Source organism: Schistocerca serialis, unplaced genomic scaffold, assembly GCF_023864345.2.
Source record: "Schistocerca serialis cubense isolate TAMUIC-IGC-003099 unplaced genomic scaffold, iqSchSeri2.2 HiC_scaffold_843, whole genome shotgun sequence".
In the NCBI taxonomy this organism is placed as follows: Eukaryota; Metazoa; Arthropoda; class Insecta; order Orthoptera; family Acrididae; genus Schistocerca; species Schistocerca serialis.
Genome location: NW_026048456.1, coordinates 432661 through 457600, shown reverse-complemented (window position 1 = coordinate 457600; position 24940 = coordinate 432661). Strand labels below are relative to the sequence as shown.

The window sequence follows — 24940 nt, the reverse complement described above, 5'->3', positions numbered from 1 at the left end:
CCAAACACGTATCTGCCTTAGCTGATCAACACCTGCAATCCACAGTACAAAGACTTCCCTCCTACATTAAAGACACCAACCATTTCCTATGTTGACTGAAAACTGTGCCCAGCCCCCTCCCACCACAAATCTTGCTTGTCACCGTTGACACCACCTCCTCCTATACCGACGTCCCCTAATGTGCATGGTCTGTCTACTGCTGAACACTTCCTCAGTTGGTGCCCACCTGATTCCACATGTGACATCCTTCCTGCTCAACTTTATGCTTATCAACAACTACTTCACTTTAGAGGGGCAGACATACAAACAGACCAAGGGTAAAGCCACGGGAACCAGGATGGCTTCTTCCTATGCCAACCTTTTCAGTGGTCACTTGGAGAGAGCTTTTCTGGGATCCATAAGCCTTCATGGTCTGAACTGAAGAATTTCCTCATGGGTCATTCCTTCTATTCTGTCGAGGAGTTCCTTGAAAAATTAAGCTGATTCTCATTATATTGCTGATAGCATAGCAGTCATATGGACTGACTTTTTTTCAGGTTCATGAGCATTTATTTTTATCTGTTATTACTTTTATGTTGTAAGTTCACGTACTGACACGTTCCAAGACCTTGGAGATTTGCTCCTCAATTTGGTCCTACAGAACTTGACATGTAAATAAATAAATAAATAAATAAATAAATAAATTGATATCTTTTGCCACATGACTTCTTGCTGAGGCTGACCTGTTGGATATTCCTAGAATAAAGTACATCCTCCCAACTAAACTTCACATGGTCCTTTTCCAAATACGATGCCATTTTATTTGATGTTGATCTCATTCTTACTGAAGGCCAGTTACCCACTTCTGCTCATATTAAACCTACTAACAAACAACAGTACTTAAATTATGACAGTTGCCATCCATTTGATGTCAAATATCCTTCGCATTCAAGGAAAATGTATTTGTTCAGGTGCAGTCCCTTTACAGCAATACACCACCATTCTCACATCATTCTCCACTGGACTTAATGACCCCACCAGCCTAGCTCAACAGCAGATTTCCCAGCTCATCACATTTAATCCTGGTAATGTTGATTCCTCCCAAAAAACAACTTATGAGTACACCTCTTGTCACTCAATACTATCCTGGTCTTGAATGTATTAATTAGCTACTTCAACAAGGCTATAACTTCCTAAAATCATGCACTGAAATGAGGTACATTCTGTCAGAGATTTTGCCCACCACATCTGGAATAACTTTTCTTCACCCTCCCAATCTCCACTGTATCCTTGTCAAGCCCTAATGCTCCTTCTGCACCCACCTCCCTACCCTTTCATTCCTTGCCTGGTGACTGTCCTGCTGCAAGTTTTGCCCTGTGCACCCTCCTACCACAATTTACATTAGCCCTGTAACTTGCAAAACATATTCTATTAAAGGGAGAGCCACCTGTGAAACAACATGTCATACCAGCTGTTACGTAAACACTGTTTGGCCTTTTGCACTGGCATGACTACCACCAAATTATCAGTTAGATGAATGAGCATAGGCAGAGCCCAATGTAACAGCCGTGACCTCGGTGCCTGTTTCACCATGTGTGCCCTCTGTATTCTTTCCCCAGACACCAGTTTCTCAGGACTCTGCAGGTGAGAACTGGCACTACAAAATGTCCTCGGCTCTCGTCACCCACCTGGCCTTAATTTACGTTAATTCCTGTCATCTCAACATTTCTAACAGTAGCTACTACTTTCTTTATTCCATTTCAGTTTTCTACATATTTCATTTTTTGTCATCGCCCTCCCACCTCTGTCACAGACAATGCACTCAGCTTTTCGCTCTTATTAGCTTCTGCTTGATGTTTTAGCAATTATCTCTATTTTGTATTACCATCTCTTTCATATTTAAGCTCTCATATTTTAAATCTCATCCAGTGCCATCCTCAACAATCTGTCTTTTCTCCTCATCCCATCTGGTAAGTCTCCCCTGACTCAGAGTTCTAATCGACTTTCCTGAATTCTACCCTTTTCCTATACCTCACCAGTCCTTTTCTTTCACCCCTCTTCCTTCCCCTTCAACCCTTCTGCCAGACAACAGAGCCACTGGCTCCAAAAGCTAGCAAGCATTAATACCTTTTACGTTTATCAATCACAACATGAAGACCACCTACCTAATAGCCGGCACACCCACCTTTGGCATGGGCAACAGTGGCGACGCATTGTTGCATGGAGGCAATGTGGCCTTTGTAGGCCGCTGGAGGGAACTGACACCACCTCTGCACACACAAATCACCTAATTCCCGTAAATCTGGGGAGGGGTGCAATGAGCTCTGATACCCAATTCGGTAGCACCTCAAGATTTGTTCGATTGGGTTCATATCTGCCAAGTTGGAGAGCCAGCACAGCAATTGGAACACGCGACTGTGTTTCTCGAAGCCCTCCATCAACACTCCTGGCCTTGTGAAATGGTGCATTACACTGTTCAAAAATGCCACTGCCATCTGGAAATCTGATCATCATGAAGGGCTGTACTTGGTCTGCAATTAATGTACAATACTCCTTGGCCATCATAGTGTCTTGCACAAGGTATATTGGACCGATGGAGGTCCACGTGAATGTTCCCCCAGGGCATAAATGAGCCATTGCCAGCTTGTTTCCATCCTGCATTACAGTTATCAAGGAGCTGTTCCACTGGAAGACAATGGATTTGTGCCCTCCAATCAGCATGATGGAGAAGGTTTTGGGATTCATTAGACTATGCAATGCTCTGCCACTGTGCCAATGTCCAGTACTGATGGTCACGTGCCCCTTTCCATCGTAGGTGCCAATATCGTGGTGTTAATGTTGGAACATGTATGGGTCGTCCGCTTGTTACAAGTTCGAGTGTTTGGTGCACTGTGTGCTCAGATACACTTTTATTCTGCCCAACATTGAAGTCTGATGTTAGTTCTGCCACAGTTCACCACCTGTCCTGTTTTACCAGTCTGCCCAGCCTACGATATCCAACACCTGTAATGAGGGGTGGCTGCCCAACCCGACGATGTCTGGATGTGGTTTCACCACCTGTTGAAGACACTCCCCATAGCACTAACACCCAACAAGTCGTGCAGTTTCTGAAATGTTCATGCCGAGCTTCCAGGCCATCACAATCTGCCCTCTGTCAAACTCTGATAGATCATGCGTCTTCCCCTGTCTACACATGGACAGCATACTCACTGATATACATGCATTGTGTGTGTATCTGACCAGCAGCCATTCCTCGTCAGGTAATGCTGCTATCGCCTGGACAGGGTTATATTGACAGTAAGTTGTTGGTCCTAATGTTCTGACTGATCAGTGTATATGTGTATCCTACCACCGCATGGTGAGTAGGTTTTTTTATCCATCCAATTTATATTTTCAAAAATTGATTATTATCATTGCTATAAATTATAGCAATGATTCAGGAGACTCTCTGAGCAGCCCTCTTATAACATTTGCATATTATGTTGTTTACCTTTTAGTAAAATCATCAGATTATCTAAATCAACTGCAAAACAATTTAGGCAAGTTACCTGTATGTTGTGAAAAGTGGCAACTGACGAAATGTGTGAGGACATCCACACAAGTACTAAATCTTAATTTTGATTACATGAGAAATCACACCAATATAAAGCTGTCAATTCAACTAAATACGTATGGATTACAATTACAATTAACTTACACTGGAACAATCGCACAGAGACTTTTATGGGGAAGCCAACCTTAGATTGCATTTTATTGGCAGAACATTTAGAAGATGCAGACAATTAATTGTGAATTGCAGAGTAGTCATGCAGATGTAGATCTATATATGCACTCTGCAAGCTACCATACAGTGCATGGAGGGAGGTACCTTCTACCACTGCCTGTCATTCACTTTCCTGTACCACTAGCAAAAGGAGAGGGGGGAAAAGCAACTGTCTACATGTCTCTATACAATCTCTAACCTCTCTTGTCTTCGTGGTCTTTACACGAGATGAACACTGTAGGCAGTAAAATCTTACTGAGGTCAATTGCAAATACTGGTTCTCTAAACTTTGCAATAAAGTTATGCAAAAAAGTCATCTTCCCTCCAGGAATTTCCATTTGAGTCCATAGTTACCTTAATACTTGCATGTTTATCAAACATTTCACTGTTCTCCTTACAATGGCCAACTATACCTTACCAACTTTGGTGGGAGCACTACTCCCTCTCCTTATCTAAGTTCTGATATATTATGCTGCTACACCATTATTTGCTAACAGCAGTACGGAAATACTGGTTATTGTACATTACTGCATGCATAAATTAATGAGAAAGAAATACATATTTGATAGCATAATATGAATGCTTAATTTTAGCAGTTACCAACTTTTTCCATGTGAGCAGGTAAGAAGAAGCAGGCAGAAGCACCAAAAGACTAAAAGGTTATACCCAATCTGCTAATATGTTAACAATAAGATTAATTTCTAAGAAGCTCTTTTTGCTCCATGTTCTGAATTTGGTCAACATTCTAGTTTATTGTTTTGTTTCTAAATATACCACAATTTTTATTAAAGTCCCACAGTTGACTTCTCCACATCACTGATAATGTTACTGGAGGAGGAGCAGGAGGAGATGTAGATGATGATGATGATGATGATGATGATGATGATGAGAAAGAGGAGAAGGAAGAGGAGGAAATGCTGCTTGGTTTACAAATTAATTGAGGCAGAAACACCGTTTCAACAACTACAAAGGCCACAGCTGTAATTGGTAGGTATAAGGAGGCAAAAAATGGTTACTGCTACTGTCTCTTAAGTTTTCAGGAGAGATCAAATATTCCATCTTTTTTCAGGAATGCTCCAAGATGATGTTAATTAATATTTTGGCTAACAACCTTTTATCATTCTCACATTCTCAATGTGAGTCGCTAGCTAGACTTTTAAAGCACTTTACCTCTCATTTCATTTGCACTATCAAAGGAAATATTGGCTGGCATTCCCATGTATGTCATCCATAATGATCAACCAAATACTTTGTAAGCACTGTGACTTTGCTGAATCTGCACTTGCACTGTTGTGCTCTTAGAGGCATCAAGTTTTATCTATGACACTCTTGTTACCAACAGTGTTATTTCTGACGTGTGTTGGCTCCACAGGGTAAAGTGCTTTAAAAATCTTGCTAGCTGCTCACCTTGAGAATGACAAAGGCTGTCAGCTGAAATATTGGTACAAGAGTTAATTATATCCGAGCAACATTCCTCAAAATGATGGAATATAGTTATTGCTACTAATCATCCCAGCTCCAGTTTTCCTGAGTGTGCTGTACAAGTGCTTACCGTCTCCTCCTTCCTTCATAGATCTTCGGTTCCTGGACACCTTCCCACTGGAATCCTCTCTCTCCATGTACGATTTCACTGTATCTGTCCAGTGTTTTCTGGACCTCCCTCACTGTCTCTCATCTGAGATTTATTTTGAAATATTTTCTGGCTGATCTTTTCTCATCCATTCCCTTAACTTGCCCAAACCACTCAGTGTGTGTTTTTTATTGCAATAGTAATAGGGACTCTAATGCTGGCTAAATTCCTAATCACCTCAGTTTTGATCTTTATCTTTCTAGTAATTTCGTTCATAGCTCTTGTGAATCTCATTTCTGTCATTTGAATTCTGCTGTAGTCTTTTTTTAGTAGGGTATACATGTATCTCCAAACCAGAAGTATGTGTGGTACATGGTTGGTTTTGCTTATTGTTGTATTTTGTAGGCCCATGAAAGGTTTCTGAACTGATTGTAAAAACTGAATGCTTTCTCTGTCCTGCTGAGTATTTCCTGATTAACAGTGCTATCTTTGGATGTTGTGCATCTGAGGCATTTGAAATGGGAAACTGATTCTAATTTCTTTCAAATATAAGTTCTGACTTTTTCCTTTCCTGTTGATGGTCATTGCTATAGTCTTTCTCTACCTTAATGACTAAAAAGTGCTGCTGTGGTCATCCTGAAGGAATGTGTGGCGTATAGATCTCCCCCTACTAAGCAATCATATACAACCGCTCGCTCACCGATAGATCTGTACCTACAGATAGGAAAATTGCGCAGGTCACACCAGTGTTTAAGAAGGGTAGTAGGAGTAATCCATCGAACTACAGACCTATATCATTGATGTCGGTTTGCAGTAGGGTTTTGGAGCGTATATTGTATTCAAACATTATGCATCACCTCGAAGGGAACAATCTATTGATACGTAATCAGCATGGTTTCAGAAAATATCGTTCTTGTGCAACGCAGCTAGCTCTATATTCGCACGAAGTAATGTCCGCTATCGAAAGGGGATCTCAAATTGATTCCGTATTTCTAGATTTCCGGAAAGCTTTTGATACCGTTCCTCACAAGTGACTTCTAATCAAGCTACGGGCCTATGTGGTATCGTCTCAGTTGTGAGACTGGATTTGTGATTTCCTGTCAGGAAGGTCGCAGTTCGTAGTAATAGACGGCAAATCATCGAGTAAAACTGAAGTGATATCAGGTGTTCCACAGGGAAGCGTCCTGGGACCTCTACTGTTCCTGATCTATATAAATTACCTGGGTGACAATCTGAGCAGTTCTCTTAGGTTGTTCGCAGATGATGCTATAATTTACCGTCTAGTAAGGTCATCCGAAGACCAGTATCAGTTGCAAAGCGATTTAGAAAAGATTGCTGTATGGTGTGGCAGGTGGCAGTTGATGCTAAATAACGAAAAGTGTGAGGTGATCCACATGAGTTCCAAAAGAAATCTGTTGGAATTCGATCACTCGATAAATAGTAATAGTACAATTCTCAAGGCTGTCAATTCAACTAAGTACCTGGGTGTTGAAATTACGAACAACTTCAGTTGAAAAGACCACATAGATAATATTGTGGGGAAGGCGAGCCAAAGGTTGCGTTTCATTGGCAGGATACTTAGAAGATGCAACAAGTCCACTAAAGAGGCAGCTTACACTATACTCGTTCGTCCTCTGTTAGAATATTGCTGCACCGTGTGGGGTCCTTACCAGGTGGGAATGACGGAGGACATCGAAAGGGTGCAAAAAAGGGCAGCTCGTTTTGTATTATCACGTAATAGGAGAGAGAGTGTGGCAGATATGATATGACGCGAGGTGGGATGGAAGTCATTAAAGAAAAGACGTTTTTTGTCGCAGCGAGATCTATTTACGAAATTTCAGTCACCAACTTTCTCTTCTGAAAGCGAAAATATTTTGTTGAGCCCAACCTACATAGGTAGGAATGATCATCAAAATAAAATAAGAGAAATCAGAGCTCGAACAGAAAGGTTTAGGTGTTCGTTTTTCCCGCGCGCTGTTCGGGAGTGGAATGGTAGATAGATAGTATGATTGTGGTTCAATGAACCCTCTACTAAGCACTTTAATGTGAATTGCAGACTAATCATGTAGATGTAGATGAACTCAGTAAGTAAGGCAATGTCTCCGAAAAGCGAGGTTCTGGGTTTGAGCTCCGAAAAGCGAGGTTCTGGGTTTGAGTCCTAGTCCAGTACACAGTTTCGATTCATCAGTAAGTTTCAAGACAGTACATACTCTGCTGCAGAGTGATTCATTGCATGGTTGAGTTGTTTCCTAACATTTTGATAAAACAATAACAAAAAGCATGCAAAAAGTGAAGAAAAATGAAACAAGCTGAGCACTTACCTGGTCTATATCTTCTTTCAATCATCGATGCCTTAAATTCCCAGCAGTTTGCTTGAACATCATACCGCTCGACCTTGTTGGTGTTCTCGGTAGATGCATGCCACCCTCCTGTATAGATCAACGTGACTATATATTGGCAATCACAATATAAACACTACAAAGTAAGTCACTCCTCTCTCTCTCTCTCTCTCTCTCTCTCTCTCTCTCTCTCGCACACACACACACACACACACACACACACACACACACACACACACACACACACACACACACACTCTCTCTCTCTCTCTCTCTCTCTTCATGCTCTCATTATTGTGGACGAACTTTTCCTGTTACCATCACCACAGAAACAGGGTATGCTGAGTTACAGGAGACACAACGTCCTCCACATACCAGAAATAGAAACCAATTCACTTTGTTAACAATGTACAGATGTGTAGTTTACACTCTACACTACAGTAATAGAATTTGTAATTTTGTGTACTCAGAGTTTTAGTCCAGTCTACAATAGGAATTTCTCCTTGAAAATTGTGTAGTATTTTATCAATGAAAATTTGTTACTGGAGCAGTTACTGTCTGAAGTACAAGCTTTGACCATTTATTATAATAAATACCATCTGCTCATATTAAATAAAATATCTGAGCATATTAAGAGACTTAAAATTTACGCAACTTTATCTGATTATGGTTCATTACCAACACAAAAAATCTGAAACATGGTTAGGTAGCTGTACTCCAACACATTTTGAAATCTAAGTTAATTACTGAAATACCAGAGCACCTCTCAAAAAGTATCCAAGTTACACTTCTCTACATTCCTACTGCAGAAGCAACCCACAATGTACGGCAAAGTGTATCTCCTTCCCATTCTATTTTTGGATGTCACACAGTGTTTAACTAGGGATGCTTTAATTATTGTCAAAGTACATCTCTCAATGGAAGTTCATATGATTTAGTCTCTAATCATGTAGTTTCAACTTCAACTGAAAATGGATTAAGATTTCTGATTAAAACTCTGTGGATTGCTGAAATGTGAAGTTTAATAAATCTTCTTGAAATCTGGAACACACAAAAATTATAATGCAATGGGTATCACATACAGCTTTTATTCAGTGAGTAAGAGGGCAGGAATTATGTAACTACATACATACTCCACAAGCCTGCTCAGTGGCAAAGGGTGTTCTCTGTAGCACTATAATTCCCAACACCATCCATTAATGGAACATGAAAGTGGGGAAGAACATGTAATTCCAATTTTCCTATTGTGGTCACTTCACTTCACAAAATCTGTGTGGCAAGAAGGAATATGTTTTCAGAACGAAATTTTAACTCTGCAGCAGAGTGAGCACTGATATGAAACTTCCTGACAGATTAAAACTGTGTGCCAGACTGAGACTCGAACTGGGACCTTTGCCTTTCGTGAGCAAGTGCTCTATTAAGGAGCTACCCAAGCATGACTCACAACCCATCTTCACAGCTTTACTTCCGCCAGTGTCTCGTCTCCTACCTTTCAAACTTCACAGGAGAACTTCTGTGGAGTTTGGAAGGTAGGAGATGAGGTACTGGCAGAAGTAATGCTGTGAGTCATGCTGGGGTAGCTCTGTGATAGAGCATTTGACCACAAAAGGAAAAGGTCCCGAGTTCACGTCTTGTCCACCACACTGTTTTAATCTGCCGGAAGTTTCAAGGAATATATTATTTATTCGTTTGTTTGTTTCTTCTTGGAGCATCTGCTCTCTGAATTTAACAGTGAACCTTTCCATGATGTACAGTGCCTCTTTAAGCATCTGCCACTGGAATTTGACAAACATCTCTGTAATGCTCTACTGCTTATTAAATGAACCCATGATACAACATAGTGCTATTGTTTGGATTTCTCTCTCTCTCTCTCAATTGAGGGTTTTGCAAGTCACTTATTTTGTGGAAAAATCACATTTCCCTAAGATTCTTCCATAGAAGACTTGCCATTTGCTAGTTTTACGAGGTTATTCCACTTTGATCTCTCGGGGCAATTACTCCCAGATACTGCAGCTGGATGGAGCACTAGGCACATAATTTTGCCTTTATTGAAAAATTAAAGAGTGATGAAGTTATATAGCTGAAAGCTGCCATCTGACCCCAACAGGATCTCATTGAAGCCACAAGTTTTGTTTTTTATATAAACACTGCGATGCGCACTATAGTGGTGTGTAAGGAAGAATAAAGAATAAGGCAACATGGTACACTCTGCCGAGGGGGGGGGGGGGGGGGGGAAGAGAGAGGGAGAGAGAGGGAGAGAGGGAGAGAGAGAGAGAGAGAGAGAGAGAGAGAGAGAGAGAGAGAGAGTACTTGGTAGCAGAGCACAAGTGTCCTCTGCGTCTTTCCCATGTCTAAAGCTCCAGCCTCTGCCTACCCTACAAGTGGCCATGCCGGGGTAAGCACTACAATGGGCCACTGTTTCTGCTTCTCTCTCTCCCTAGTGGAATTTATAAGCCCGGAAAACTATTACTGTCACTTCTTAATGTTGTGTTTGTGTTACACCACACATAATTAACAATCTAAGGGCTATGTAACCTCAGCATGCTTAAACTACCATGAAAATCAATGCTAAACTCTCCATGTGCACCATGGAGAACCAGCTACAATCAGACACAGCTAAGTGACGCTATTGGCTGAAATATTCCATAGTACACTGCTCCTTGCCACTGCATATTGTCCCCCATCACCCACCTTCTTTAAATTCAACTGAAGATGGCTGCCTGGTTATCAGCAAATATATCAAGACACACAGTCAACATTATCTGGTAACAATTCTTAAATTGATTATTTAAATGGAATTTCAATGATCTAGGAAACCTTAAAGATATACAGGAATCACACACTGCAAAATTATATGAAAACATGTTAATTATTATTAAGGAGAAAAGAAAAAGAATATATTTGACATACCAACAACATATATGTGACCATCGAGAACACAAGCAGCAGACCCACTGCGAGGAATTAACATAGGTGCAAGTTCTGTCCAGGTGTTTGTCCTTGGGTCGTATCTCTGGACTAACTCAATTCCATCACCATCTTCCAATACAGCTCCACCTAGCAAAGTAAAATATAAACAAGGTCTAGAGCAACAGGAATACAACTAAAAGTGTAACAAAAATATAAATCTATTCTGCTTCTCACAATGCAACTAATTAATTTTCAGCACCCTCACTGACAAAATTGTCACAGAAGCACGAATGTTACCAGGTTTCACTCACTGTAAGCAACCTATGCAATCTTTTATCTCTACTGTTAAATCGGTGAATCACAAAGTAATTAAGGAAATACAAAAAGATCTGAAAAATAAAAAAGATCGAAGTATTGAGAAGTAGCAAAAATGAAATTAGCAACAAATTATTGGGGGCTACTAGTAAATAAAGTGAAAGATTTCTGCTGCCTTAGAAGGCAAATAGTAAATTACTGGCAAATGCGAGGAGGACATAAAAGAACACCAGCACGGGCGAAGAGCATACGCTTGCCAAATGAAGTCTGCAACTATCAAACACAGCTTTTAACTCACTTTTAACTGACTTATTGGTTGCACATAGACACACAGAGTGGAACATGAGCCTACCACTCTGATCCAACCCCTCATAACTCCCCGAGCATGTCTTTATGACAGTCCGTCTTCCAGGTTCCAAAAACCTACTTCACCCTCTGTGAAACACGCTGCTCATGAACACCCATCCTGTAACAGAGTTGCCAACCTTTCTGCCAAAGCTTTAAGCGCTGTAGAAGTCTCAGTACCTTTTAAAGGCCTCACCTTTAGCCCAAAAATCAAGTTCAGCCGTGCTCGACTCGTAAAGGATTTTCTTTGTTCATTCTCTTCAGTGGAGACATTTCTTTATCACACACCCCACTGAAAACAGCCAACCAAAATCTCACATCGAACCTCGTTTGAAACACTTCCAAACTCCCCACAAACTGTGATCCTCCTCTCTTTCCACCAAATCATCCCCTGATAATCTTTCAAGAATTCATCACTTCTAACCTGGCCTCACATTCCTTCCCTAAACCCTTCTCCAGAGTGTCCAACATCAGGCCTATGGAACACACAGTTATCCGTACCCTGAAAACTAACCCAGAAATTTTTAACCTCCCTACACACAAAGGCTCCACTACTATAATCATGTTTTAGCTTTGAAGATCTTAGCAGAATTTTTAAAGAAAAAAAGATAACTTAAGATAATTTTTTGTTGAGAAAGTGTTACTACTGTAAACATGTTGACATATTCCCCATCACAGTGAGAGGTGATAACCAGCAACCCTCAACACGCAAATACATAAAAAGCTCAGCACTACCAGTCATACAATCCTGAACTAAGTAAGGCCTTTTTTTTTTTGCATCTTTCTATTAACATTTTTTTCCTTTAACAGCCACTGTCTGTCAACAAAGCAAATGTAAGTTTTGAAAGCTCAAGATATGAGTTTGTTTTTCCAAATTGGTGATACTGTTGAGATCCCAGTATGTGCCAACACGTGACATGACTCAACCATTCAAGAGACTTTTCCCACACTTCAAGTACTGCATTGTGGTGTCTACACCAATCCTAATATTTGCCTCATGATGCGTAATGCACAAAGGGATGATGCATGTGGGTGGTGGCCTTTGTATGCTTTAGCAGGGTGGTGGTACCGGATAGTACATCTATTCAGCAATTATTTTTGTTCAGCTTTGAATCAAAAAGTACTCTGCTGCACTTTGTGTGTCTGGTGAATTTGCTCTTAAATTCCACAATAACTAACAATGACCACTGTCAACACATCAACCACAGCAGGTGACTCTGGCAGTGGTGGTTTTCTTCCAGCTGAGGCACTCATATATCCTTGACATGGGTGCAGTGAAAAACATTATCAATGAAATGGAGTATCCCATGTGCCAGCTATTAATGATATTACCGTGATCAAATGCACTTTCATCAAGCAACTTCCCACTCTTTTGCTCTATCACATTGTACAATGGCCAGTACAAGATCTGACGGCATCCCAAGTCTCTCTCTCTCTCTCTCTCTCTCTCTCTCTCTCTCTCTCTCTCTCTCTCACACACACACACACACACACACACACACACGTCCAATATCTGTGGCAACAAACCTCTCCTCTCTGTCTAACAAATCAGCTTTCTCCAATTCAAATGCTTACGATTATGCTTATAAACAGAACTGTCTATTTTTAACATGAAACTGGAATTAACTGCAATTTGAAACAATTACGTTTAGGGAGTTCCATCATGATGCTGGTTTAAGCACCAGCAACAACTACTGACTTCACTGTTTTTACTTTCTATCATGATTTCACTTAAATTCCTTGTTGACTAGATTTCAAACTGATGGTATCCCAAACTATTCAACGATAAATAATCAAATTTATTACATGGTTCTAATTCAACAGTTGATGAAGTATCATCATCATCATCATCATCATCATCATCATCATCATCATCACACACTCCAACTGTTTAATACCCTGTCACCACAGCACAGTATCTGTCACTAATGCAGCTATGTCCTTTTAGTGGGCTAATAAAAAAATGAGAATCCAATATAATACAATTCTAGTACTACTCACAATAGCTGTCAATCACATGGCACATGACACAATGTCTGCACAGGATGCTCTGATCTAGCAGTTTTCTTCTTCTTCTTCTTCTTCTTCTTCTTCTTCTTCGCCCCACCCCAATTCTGGCGGTATCATGAGAATCTGCCCGTAGCTTTTTTATGGAAGTATGCCTTGCTGGCTTCCATCTGCACCAACTCTGACAATTCTTGCATCACCCTCTGACAACATTTTCTGCTAACCCATCCACAGGTTTTCTACTGCCAAGTAAAAAGCCATGCCACAACAGCCCACACTGCCTCAAAAAGTGAATGAAACAGAGCCCGTGACAAATAAAATAAATTTACCTGTAACATACAGCATGCCTTCGTGTGCTACAACAGCTGGACTTGTAACAGCCATCTTCATAGGCGCTATCATCTGCCAGGAATTGCTTTCTGGATCATACCGTTCTACGGAATCGAGGCGGAAGGAACCCTCCCATCCACCAACAGCATACACACATCCATCGAGCATAGCTAACCCTGTAATGCATTTAAAGCACCGATACAGTCTCTTGTCAACACCTTGACCACATCAACAATATGGGATATATTAGTTCAAACCAGTTCATCATAACTGACAAGTGATCACATTGATTACATTACGTTTGCTGAATGGCGACAACTAATCTTTTGAGGACACAATTTACATACTGCTACCAGTTTACTGCTGTCCTCAACACAACAATAAGAATATAAATAAACAATGTCCTCCACATATGAAGAGGTCGACATGAAAAGTAAAGATCATTAACCTGTAGACATGATGATGATATTGACATTTTATGGGCACTTGCCATCTTTTTGTTTAGCACTTGTATTAAATCTTTATATCTAAGTTTGTTGAAAAATATAACAATTTTCAGTGCAATTACCATAATATATAGTGTGCATAATAAACATAGATTGGAGGGTGATGAATGTGTTAATCTGTGGTTTAAGGGTCGTGGATGTGAAAATTTTATTGTATCAGGTGAATCCGAAACCTTACGGCATCCCACAATTTAAATAATAATAATAATAATAATAATAAAATATGATCTTGCCAAAAGCCAAGAAGCAATGCTTCTTCGTGGTATAGCTCCTTGGGGTGCCCTAGGATGCTCTGTGTGTGAGGAACCAATGTGTTACTCAGTAGCTCTGCACACGTTTAATTTTTACACACACACACACACACACACACACACACACACAAACCCTATCTCACGTCATTCCACGTTCACGTCAACAATCATCAGCATGCTCACTGATCAGCAGTAAAAATGTGCCCACGTGTAACAACTTTGTTCTGCTAACTGTCATCATTATTTTAGTTTATGACATACCTAACTCTGAACGTGGCACGAGCATCGGTGCCATTTCTTGCCAGTGGTCAAGAATTGGGTCGTATCTCCAAACAGAACGAGAGGCATTGCCATCAGGGAATTCTCCACCAGCCAGGTAGAGAGTGTTCTTGCCAGATGCTACCAAACCATGCTTACTGAAACACATTCAATAACACACACATCATAGATAACAATATAAATTTGGTAGTTAAGTCTCTTTACTTAGATGAACAGTTCTATTAAAATTATAAGGAATCGTCAACTCACACTGGCATAAGATGAAGGGGGAAAATGTTATAACTCAGTAAATGCAAAACCGTGCAGAACTTAGACGAGGAAACGAACGAACTCAGAATCCTTTACAGTAATCTTCATAACAACTGAACATCTTCACTGACACTGAATCAGGTCTACAGTATAAATGTAGATTAATGTTGTTGCCACACAAACTTCCCTCCAGTACTAAATTGGTGATTCCTTCATGCCTCAGCATGTGTCCTACCAACCAATCCCTTCTTCTACTTAGGTTGTGCCACAAATTTCTCTTCTCTCCAATTCTAATCAGTGCCTCCTCGTTAGTTACGTATCTACACATCTTGAGCATTCTTCTGCACCACCACATTTCAAAAGTGTCTATTCTCTTCTTTTCTAAACTGTTTATTGTCAATGTTTCACGTCCATACATGACTACACTCCATACAGACACTTTCAGAAAGGACTTGCCGACACTTAACCAATACTCGATGTTAACAAATTTCTCTTCTTCAGGGAAAGTTTTTCTTACCATTGCCAGTCTACATTCTATATCCTCCCTACTTCGAGTGTCATCAGTTATTTTGCTTCCCAAATAGCAAAACTCATCTAATTCCCTCAGCATAACCTGATTTAATTTGACTATATTCCATTATGCTCATTTTGCTTTTGTTGGTGGTCATCTTATATCCTCTTTTCAAGACACTGTCCATTCCATTCACCTGCTCTTCCAAGTCCTTGTAAGTCCGACAGAATTACAATGTCATCGGCAAACCTCAAAGTTTTTATTGCTTTTCCCTGAATTTTAATCCCCACTCCACATTTTTCTTTCATTTCCTGTACTGCTTGCTCAATACACAGATTAAATAACTCCAGGGATAGGCTACAACTCTGTCTCACTCCCTTCTCAACCACCAACTCCCTGTGCCATCTTATTTCTGTACCAATTATATATAGCCTTTTGCTCGCTGTATTTTACCCCTGCCACCTTCAGAATTTGAAAGAGAGTATTCTCTTCAAAGACTTTAGTCAACATAGTCAAAAGCTTTCTCTTAAGTCTACAAATGCTAGAAATGTAGGTTTGTCTTTCCTTAACCTATCTTCTATGAGAAGTCAGAGGGTTACTATTACCTCGCATGTCCCTATATTTCTCCTGAACCGAAACTCATCTACCCAAAGATCGGCTTCTACCAGTTTCTTCATTCTTCTGTAATGGATTTGTGTTTGTATTATGCAGCTGTAACTCATTAAACTGATAGTCTGGTAAGTTTCACACCTGTCAGAACCTGCTTTCTTTGGAATTGGAATTATTATATTATTCTTTAAGTCTAAGGGTATTTCGCCTGTGCCTGTCTCATACATCTTGCTCACCAGATGGTAGAGTTTTGTCATGGCTGGCTCTCCCAAGGCTATCAGTAGCTCTAACGGCATGTTGTCTACTCCCGGAGCCATGTTTCGACTTAACTCTTCCAGTTCTTTGTCAAATTCTTCCTTTTCATCTTCATCTGTGTCCTCTTCCATTTCCATAATATTGCCCTCAAGTACAATGCCCTTGTATAGACCCTCTATATTCTCCTTCCAGCTTTCTGCTTTCCCTTCTTTGCTTAGGACTGGTTTTCCATCTGAGCTCTTAATAGTCATACAGAAGGTTCTCTTTTCTCCAAAGGTCTCTATTTTTTAAATTCATTCATTAGTATGCCTAGATTTTTAGGTGTAAAATGTCACTAAAATGGTGCAGCATTTTGGGCAAAAAAGGTGCCAATTTTAAATGGGAAAATTTACTATGGAAAGTGTATGAAAGTCATTAAACCCCAAACCTGCCAAAAGAATATGGTATTGCAGAGCCTCTGCTGTTCAGAATTACGATGCAATGTACCTTTGGATATGCATGCAAGAATGTACAAGTGCAGGTTGTAGACACATGGTTGATGACATATGAAGGTTTGGCTCTGGCCATTAGGCGTGCTCAGATAGCCTAATGGTAAATCCGGGTTCGAGTCCCGGTGTGGTACAAATTTTCATTGCCATTATTCGATCATACAACTGATGGTTGTCCATATTCACAACTACATATACATTTAATGTCTTCCCAACACAACTCACTTAAACATTGAAAAATCTAATGAAACACATCACTGGACAAACTGATATCTCTCAGTCACTCATGAGTAAAGGGTTCAAACAAATAACAATAAACATTTTGATGTGTGTGAGCATGTTTCTCTGCAAATAGAGACAAACATTCTAAATTAATATCCATGAGAGATGTGCATTTAATTTTCAAACAGTACTCAATATTCATGTTCATGTTCACTGATATGAAGTGGATCTGTAACTAGACTAGGGCCATGTGTTACTTCACTATAGTAATGTTATTGCTCTTTACAAGACTTCATAAAGTGTAAAACTGATAAGAAACAGTGTTGTTTATCATTAGCAAAGTAAAAATTCTTATCAATTATAGAACACTTCCATCTGTTATAAACTGTATTTTTATGTCTATGAAGTTATACCACAATTTTTTTTAGTCTCCTGTACCCTAATCAAATTACAGGAAAATGTATGCTATGTGATGAATATATTACTATTCACAAAATGTTTGGTGACAAATCATCTCCAGCCAACATACACAAAAATAAATATACAATGGCAGAAAATTTACACCCATTAAACAGCATTTACAAAAAATTAAGTTCATCTGAACCATTCTAATAAACTTCACCACCAGTACTGACATACTGGGAGTACGTGCATTTCAGTTTATATTCAAGAAATGGCTGCCTGCTTGTCTACAGTAAGACGTAGGTTGCAGCAGTCACACAAAGATGATGAGACTTTTACAGGACAGACTAGCATGGTGAGTTGTATCAAAACAGTCTTTTGATCTCAAGACCACAAGAAAAACTTTATGCTATTGGGTTTCTTGTCAAATGCTCATATTCTGAAATGTAATAATTTTATAAAATTAGTGCAAACTAGAAATGAAATTGCATTTTTTATTTGTTGGCTTCAGAATGTCTCTACAAATCCTGTTTTAGAAACTGATAGTGGGTAGCCACCTTTTGTTACAATCAAATTTTTTACAGAATTTATAATCAGAAGAGATCACAAACAGCACTGGGAAGAATGGCAGCAGTGGGAGGAACATACCTGACAGCAAAAGGCAAGCACGCTAGTGTGCGCCACTCGTGCGATGCCGGGTTGTAGCATTCCACTGATCTCAAGACAACCTTGTCATCCTCACCACCAACTGCGACAATCACCTGAAGCAAATATCTGACCATGTAGGGCAACAGCATGCCACTTCTTGAATACTCTACAGCAAAATTAGGTATGACAAAGATAGGAAGCAGAGAAAAATGTGATGGTAACACACACACACACACACACACACACACACACACACACACACACACACACACACACACACACACACACAGATTTCTCAGCATATTCATTTATTTACACATCATATTCCACGAACGCTATTATGAGAAAAAAGCCTTTAGCTATGTGGACAGGGTCAAATTATTTACAAATATGCACAAGTAGCTACTTCTGGCAACTTCTGAAAAGTACACTAACAAAAAATTATGATTCGCCCTAACCCAGTTGCTATGACAATAAACTTCTTGATTAATTTATTACCACATATATACAACAGATTCTTATAAAAGAAGGTCATTTGTCTTTTGTACAACATTCTTCTTGTAAATGTCACAAATATTTTATTTTATACATCTAGTTCTGTAGGATCAGTGATTCAGCTTCTCCATTAAGCAGATATTTCAAATCCGAGCAATACGAGAGCCTGAGTTGCATTCATTTACAATTGTAGTCCTTCCGGAGTACCAAAACTGCTTCTGCTGAACACATGTTACACCTCCATACCTGTACTGTGCCGGCACAAGAGCGATGTCGTGTGCGAGGTGTCTGCAGCTCGGAGCGGCGGTCAGGTAAGAGATGGAACATTTTGGCTTCTTCGACCAGTGCTCTGCACTCTGGAGACTGCCGCACCACTGGCTGGCTTTCCACACAGTCATGTAGGAAGTAGGGGCTCAAGAGGGGTAGTCGAACATGTTCCAGAACCTATAAGAGGAATAGCAAAAACCCACAGTCTTAGTGTCCACTGAACTTCAGTCTTGCAGCTTATTATATCTAGGAAATACTTATTAATCACGTCGCACAATTATAGTTTGATTTAAGCAGTTGGCCTCCAATACTTACGCAATCTACTTATCTTAATCAACATTTTTCTGTAGCACCACATTTCAAAAGCTTTTGTTCTCATCTTGTCTAAACTGTGTATCATCCACAATTCACTTCCGTACAAGGCTACACCCCAGAAAAATGCCACAAATTATTTTACTGTCAAAATAGCAGAACTCATTTACCGCTTTTAGTGTCTTGTTTCTTAATTTAATTCCCTCAGCATTGCCAGATTTAATTTAGCTACACTCCATTATCATTGTTTTGTTTTTGTTTACATTAATCTTATAACATCCTTTCAATACACTAACTACTCTGATCAACACCACTTACAAGTCCTTTGCTGTCTCTAACAGAATTACAGAGTAATCAGCAAGCTTCAAAGGTTTTATTTGTTCTCTCTGAGCTCTAATTCCCCTTCCAAATTTCTCCTTGATTCCCTGTATTGCTTTCTTAACATACAGATTGAACAGTATCAGGATAGGCTACAACCCTGTCTCACCCCCTTCTAAACTACCAGTTCACTTTCATGCCCCTTGACTCTTATCACAGCCATCTGATTTCTGCACAAGTTGTAAATTGCCTTTCACTCACAATATTTTACTCCTGTTTCCTTCACAATTTCAAACAGCATCCTAGTCAACACTGTCAAAAGCTATAATTTAACATCCATTCTAAGGTAATTCATAGGGTCATAATTGCCTCTCATGTTCCACCATTTCCCTGGAATTCTAGCTGATCTTCCTCAAGGTGGCTTCTTCCAGTTTTTCCCTTCTTATCTACATAATTAATGCCAGTATTTTACAACCATTATCTGTTAAACTGATAGTTCAGTAATATTCACATCTGCTTTCTTTGGAATTAGAATTATTACATTCATTTTTAAGTCTGCAGGGATTTCCATCTCATACATCTAATATATCAGGTGGAATAGTTTTGCCCACGGTTTTCCCTCACAAGGATACCAGCAGTTCTGAGGGAATGTTATCAACTCCAGAGGCCTTGTTTCAACTTAGGTCCTTCAGTGCTCTGCCAAATTCTTCTCTTAATATTATATTTCCCGTCTTATCTTCATTTACTTCATCTTCCATATCAATAAATCTGCCTTCAAGTTCATCTCCCCTGTATAGTCCCTCTATACATTCCTTTCACCTTTCCCCTGCTTTGCTTAGTAGTGATTTTCCATGTAAACTCTTGACATTCATACAGCTTTTTGCTTAAGCATTTTGCACTTCCCGTAAATCTTATTTTTTTGAAGTTTGTATTTCCTTTCACCTGCCTCATTTTCTGCATTTTTATATTTTCTCCTTTCACCAATTAAATTCAATGTCTCCTGTGACATCCAAGGATTTCTACAGGCCTTGTCTTTACCTACTTTATCCTCTGCCACTTTCACTATTTCATCTCTCAAAGCTACCCATTCTTCTTGTACTGTATTCCTTTCCCCTCCTCTTGTCAATCGTTCCCTCATGCTCCCTCTCAAATGGTCAAAAACCTCTGGTTCTTTCAGTTTATCCAGGTCCCATCTCCTTAATTTGCTACCTCTCCACAATTTCTTCAGTTTTATTCTTGTTTTAATAACCAATAAATTGTCAGAGACCACATCTGCCTTTGGAAATGCCTTAAAATTTAAAATCTGGTTCCAAAATCTTTATCTTACCATTATATAATAAATCTGAAACCTTCTGGTCCCTCCAGGTTTCTTCCATGTATAAAGTCTTCTTCAGGATGCTTAAACCAGTGATAAATTACGCTCTGTGCAAAATTCTACCAGCAGACTTCCTTTTACATTCCCTTCCCCCCCCCCCCCCCCCATTCCATATTTTCCTACCATTTTTCCTTCTCTTCCTCTTCCTACAACCAAATTCCAGTCCCCCATCACAATTACATTTTGCTCTCCCTTAACGATCTGAATAATTTCTTTTATCTCATCATACATTCTTTCAATCTCTTCATCATTAGTGAAGCTAATTGGCATATAAACTTTTACTACTATTGTGGGTGCTGGTTTCACGTCTACCTCGGCTATGATAATGCATTCACTACGCTTCCTATAGTATCTTACCCACTTCCTTATTTTCTTATTCATTATTAGACCAACCCCTGCATTACCTCTATATGATTTTGTATTTGTAACCTTGTATTCACCTGACCAGAAATCTTGTTCATCCTTTCACCAAACTTCACTAACCCTCACGATATGCAACTTATAGATTTTACTTTTTATTTTCTAACCTACCTAACCTATGGTTTGATGGGCAGAAGAGTCACACAAAAAGCTCAAATTCATGTATTATGAAGAGGACTGATTGCTACTTAGAACTGAGTTGCAGACAAGCATAATGAAAAGACTGGTGCACATTAATAGCTTCTGACCAAAGCCTTTTCCAGCAAAGGAAAAAAAAAAAACTTCATGCTACCCATATTCAGACAAGCAAGCACATGTGGCATCTCCCTCTCTCCCTCTCTCCCTCCCTCCCCCCCCCCCCCCTCTCTCTCTCTCTCTCTCTCTCTCTCTCTCTCTCACACACACACTCACACACACACACACACACACACACACACACAAAAAAAACTGCTACCACCAGCAGCTCTGACCAGAATGCGACTGTCACATAAATAACAGTCTGGAATGGGGCAGGGAAGGGGGAGAGATAGTAGGGTACAGATGGGAGGAGAGAAGAGTGCTGTCTAGTGAGGTGTGCAGGAACTAGAGACTACCAAGTGCAGTACTGGGAGGAGGTGGTGTGTGTGTGTGTGTGTGTGTGTGTGTGTGTGGGGGGGGGGGGGGGGGGGGGGGGGGGGGATGGGGGGGGGAGGGAGGGGGGGAGGTGGAGCAGGGAAGGAGAAAGGACAGGTGGGTACACTGGCAGAGAGTGGCACACAAAGAGGGTGATGGAATGTGAAAAGGGAGGAGGTGATTGGACAAAGGGGTGGAAATTGCTGCGTGGAGGGTGTGGGAAGAGTAAGTTGCTGTAGGCCAAGGCCACGATAATTTCAGGAGTGGAGAATGTGTTTTAAGGATAGCTCCCATCTGCAGCGTTTGGAAAAGCTGGTGGTGGAGGGGAGAATCCAGATGGCCCGGGTTTTGAAGTGACCATTGAAATCAAGCATGTTATATCCAGCTGCATATTGTGTCTTGCAATGGTTGCATCAGGGCTGGTACACAACATGGCTCCTTTCACAGGGGGCCCAGCCTTCAATGGGGGTAAGATAAGCCTGTGACAGAACTAGGATAGGAAATGCTGGGGGGGGGGGGGGGGGGGGAGGGGGGGGGGGGATTGCGCAAGTTTTGCACCTGTGTCATCCACAGGGATATGATCCCTCTAGCAAGTGGTTGGGATTGGGGAAAACATACAAATGGGCTAAGATATTGTGGAGGTTGGGTAGGTGACAGAACATCACTTTAGAAGGTATTGGAAGGATCCTGGTAGGGTGTCCCTTATTTCAGGGCATCATGATAGATAATCAAACCCCTGATGAAGGATGTGGTTCAGCTGTTCCAGTCTGAGGTGACATAATGGGCTCTCTTTTGTAGCCAGCTCTTGGGGATAGTGGGAGGATGGGGGGGGGGGGGCAAAATGGCATGGGAAGTCTGTTTGCAGACCAGGTCCTGGGCAGGGGACAGTGCCTGTCTGTGAAAGTTTCGGTGAGACCTCCAGCATATTGGCAAAGATACACATCATCTCCGGGTCTGAGGAAGCCAACGTCTAGGTTGATGGCAAGCAGGGAACCTGGTGAAGTGGATGGGGGAGAGGATGTTGAGTCTGTGAAGAGATAAGAATAGGGTGTCTTGCCCCTGAGTGCAGATCATGAATATACCATCTATGAACCTGAATTAGAGCAGGGTTTGGGGAGGCTAGGAAGATTTCCTCTAAATTGCCAACAAACAGGTAGAATAGGAGGGTGCCATGCGAATGCCCATGGCTGAGACTTTTTTGTGTATCTTCCATCCAAAGAAGAAGCATTTTTTTAAAGATATATGTAGTTAGGTGAATGAGGAATGAAGTAGTGGGTCTGGAGTCTGAAGGACATTGGAAAAGGTAGAATTCAACTGTGGCAAGACCATGGACATTGAAGGGTGTTGGCGTATAAGGAAATGGTGTTAATAGTGACCAGTAGGAAACCAGGAGGTAAAGCGGTGGGGATGGTGGAGAGTCAGTTGGGATCTTAAGTTGGAGATTAGACTACATGTTGGAGGTGTTGGTCAATGAGGACCGAAATTCTTTCAGTGAGGACACAACACCCATCAACAATGGGGTGTCCAGGATTGTTGGGTATGCGAGTTTTGGGGAGCATGTAGAAGGTGGGTAGGAAGGGTGTTGTAAAGGTGAGGAGGGAAACTGATTCAGGGGAGAGGTTCTAGGAAGGGCCTAAGGCTTTAAGCACGGATTGGAGGTTATATTGGATCTATGGGATGAGATAACTCTGTTACAATTTAGAGGTGGACAGGTCACACAACTGGCAGAGGGTTTCTGCCAGGTAGTCACTGTGATTCATCACAACAGTTGAGGAGCCTTTGTCTTCAGGGTGGATGATTATGTGACGATCGGTTTTGAGACTTTATGGCTGTCCTTTCCTCTGCTCAAGGTTAGCGTTCTTAGGAAAGAACCTGGGTAATGATGATGAGGCCAAGTTGGAGATAAGGAAATCATGGAAGTTGACACAAGGGGGGGTTAGGTGGGAGGAGGGGGAGGACCTCAGACCACAGTTGGATGGTACTATGAACTGGATAGGCAGGATTCAATGTCGGAAATAGATTGGCTTGGGTTGGAGGGACTGGTGGCAAAGCAGTATTTCCATTTCAGGGTTCAGGAGGAGAGTAGGTCTTCGACAAGTCCAATATGGTTAAATTTGGAAGTAGGGCTAAAGGTGGGGCCTTTGGATAAGACAAACTTCTACGGGGTTGAGGATTTTGGTGGAAAGGTTCACAATAGTGTTAGGGGATTGTTTAGATTCCAGATTTGATGTGCTGGTAGAGAGTTTTGGGGGGATGTGGTAACTTGAAAAGATCCACTAAACAGAGTCTGGGTGCTATGAGGGATTGACGAGGAGTAACACACTGGGTAGGACAGGGGATGAATAGTTGTGCCCCAAGGCAGCAGCAGAATGTCAGCAGGCTCAATAACTTACAGAGATGGTGACTGACATACTCTTCCAGGTCCTGCAGAGTGAAGGATTCAATTTTGAAGATGTGACGTATGTAGTACAGACTGCAGAGTAGAAGTATCTTGCAGAGGGAGAGATGGTTCCGAGATGCTTGTGCCACGAAAATGTGTTTTTGCAATGCCAGGTTTGAGAGGGACAGGGACTGGTGGAATCGAAAAAGGTGAAGGTCATTGTGAGAGGAGGGGTGGGATCTAGAGAAAGAAATTTTTATGGTTACGCCATTGGGAGAGATTGAATGGTTTAGGCACAGTATAACAACCAACCAGCTGTCCAACAGGATGGATGACCACTGCCAAACTGTGGCCAAGAGCGAAGTAGCCCACCTCGTGGCACAACATGCAGCTGAAGATAACATGCTTGATTTCAATGGCTGCTTCACAACTGTCTATTCTTTTCCGAATATTGTTGATCTTCCAACCAGGAGTTTCTATCATTTGAAATTCATGTGTGGCATAGATCTCTAGTTTTTCTAGGCACATCAAAAATCTCTTCTTAGTTTTAATTAAAAATGGAGGTACACACTTTCCTGATACATGTGAAATTTTCACTTCTGAGAATGCTACTTGTGAGCTGGCAGGCACCACCCTCTGCATGATGGAAGCGGTAGCACAGTGGGGGACAGTAACGGCAGTAGTCCAGCCTGAGAGATGTCAAATGCCAACTACTCTGATTCAAACTATTCCTTTTGTATATAAATCAAGTCAAGTTTTCCGTAACTCAAGACGACAATTGTT

General features: G+C 40.8%; 1 protein-coding gene across 2 annotated transcripts in view; it reads right to left on the bottom strand.

Annotated features, from left to right (window-relative positions):
• The window catches only part of LOC126452252 (kelch-like protein 12), a 76474-nt gene that overhangs the window by 17925 nt on the left and 33609 nt on the right, over positions 1-24940 (bottom strand). For both annotated transcript variants that reach the window (XM_050091044.1, XM_050091043.1), the window contains 6 exons: positions 18720-18917; positions 17979-18091; positions 14577-14731; positions 13558-13734; positions 10562-10708; positions 7634-7741 (listed from right to left, as the gene is read on the bottom strand). In XM_050091044.1, the coding sequence (XP_049947001.1) occupies positions 7634-7741; positions 10562-10708; positions 13558-13734; positions 14577-14731; positions 17979-18091; positions 18720-18917 (898 nt within the window). The remainder of the gene's footprint in view (positions 1-7633; positions 7742-10561; positions 10709-13557; positions 13735-14576; positions 14732-17978; positions 18092-18719; positions 18918-24940) is intronic.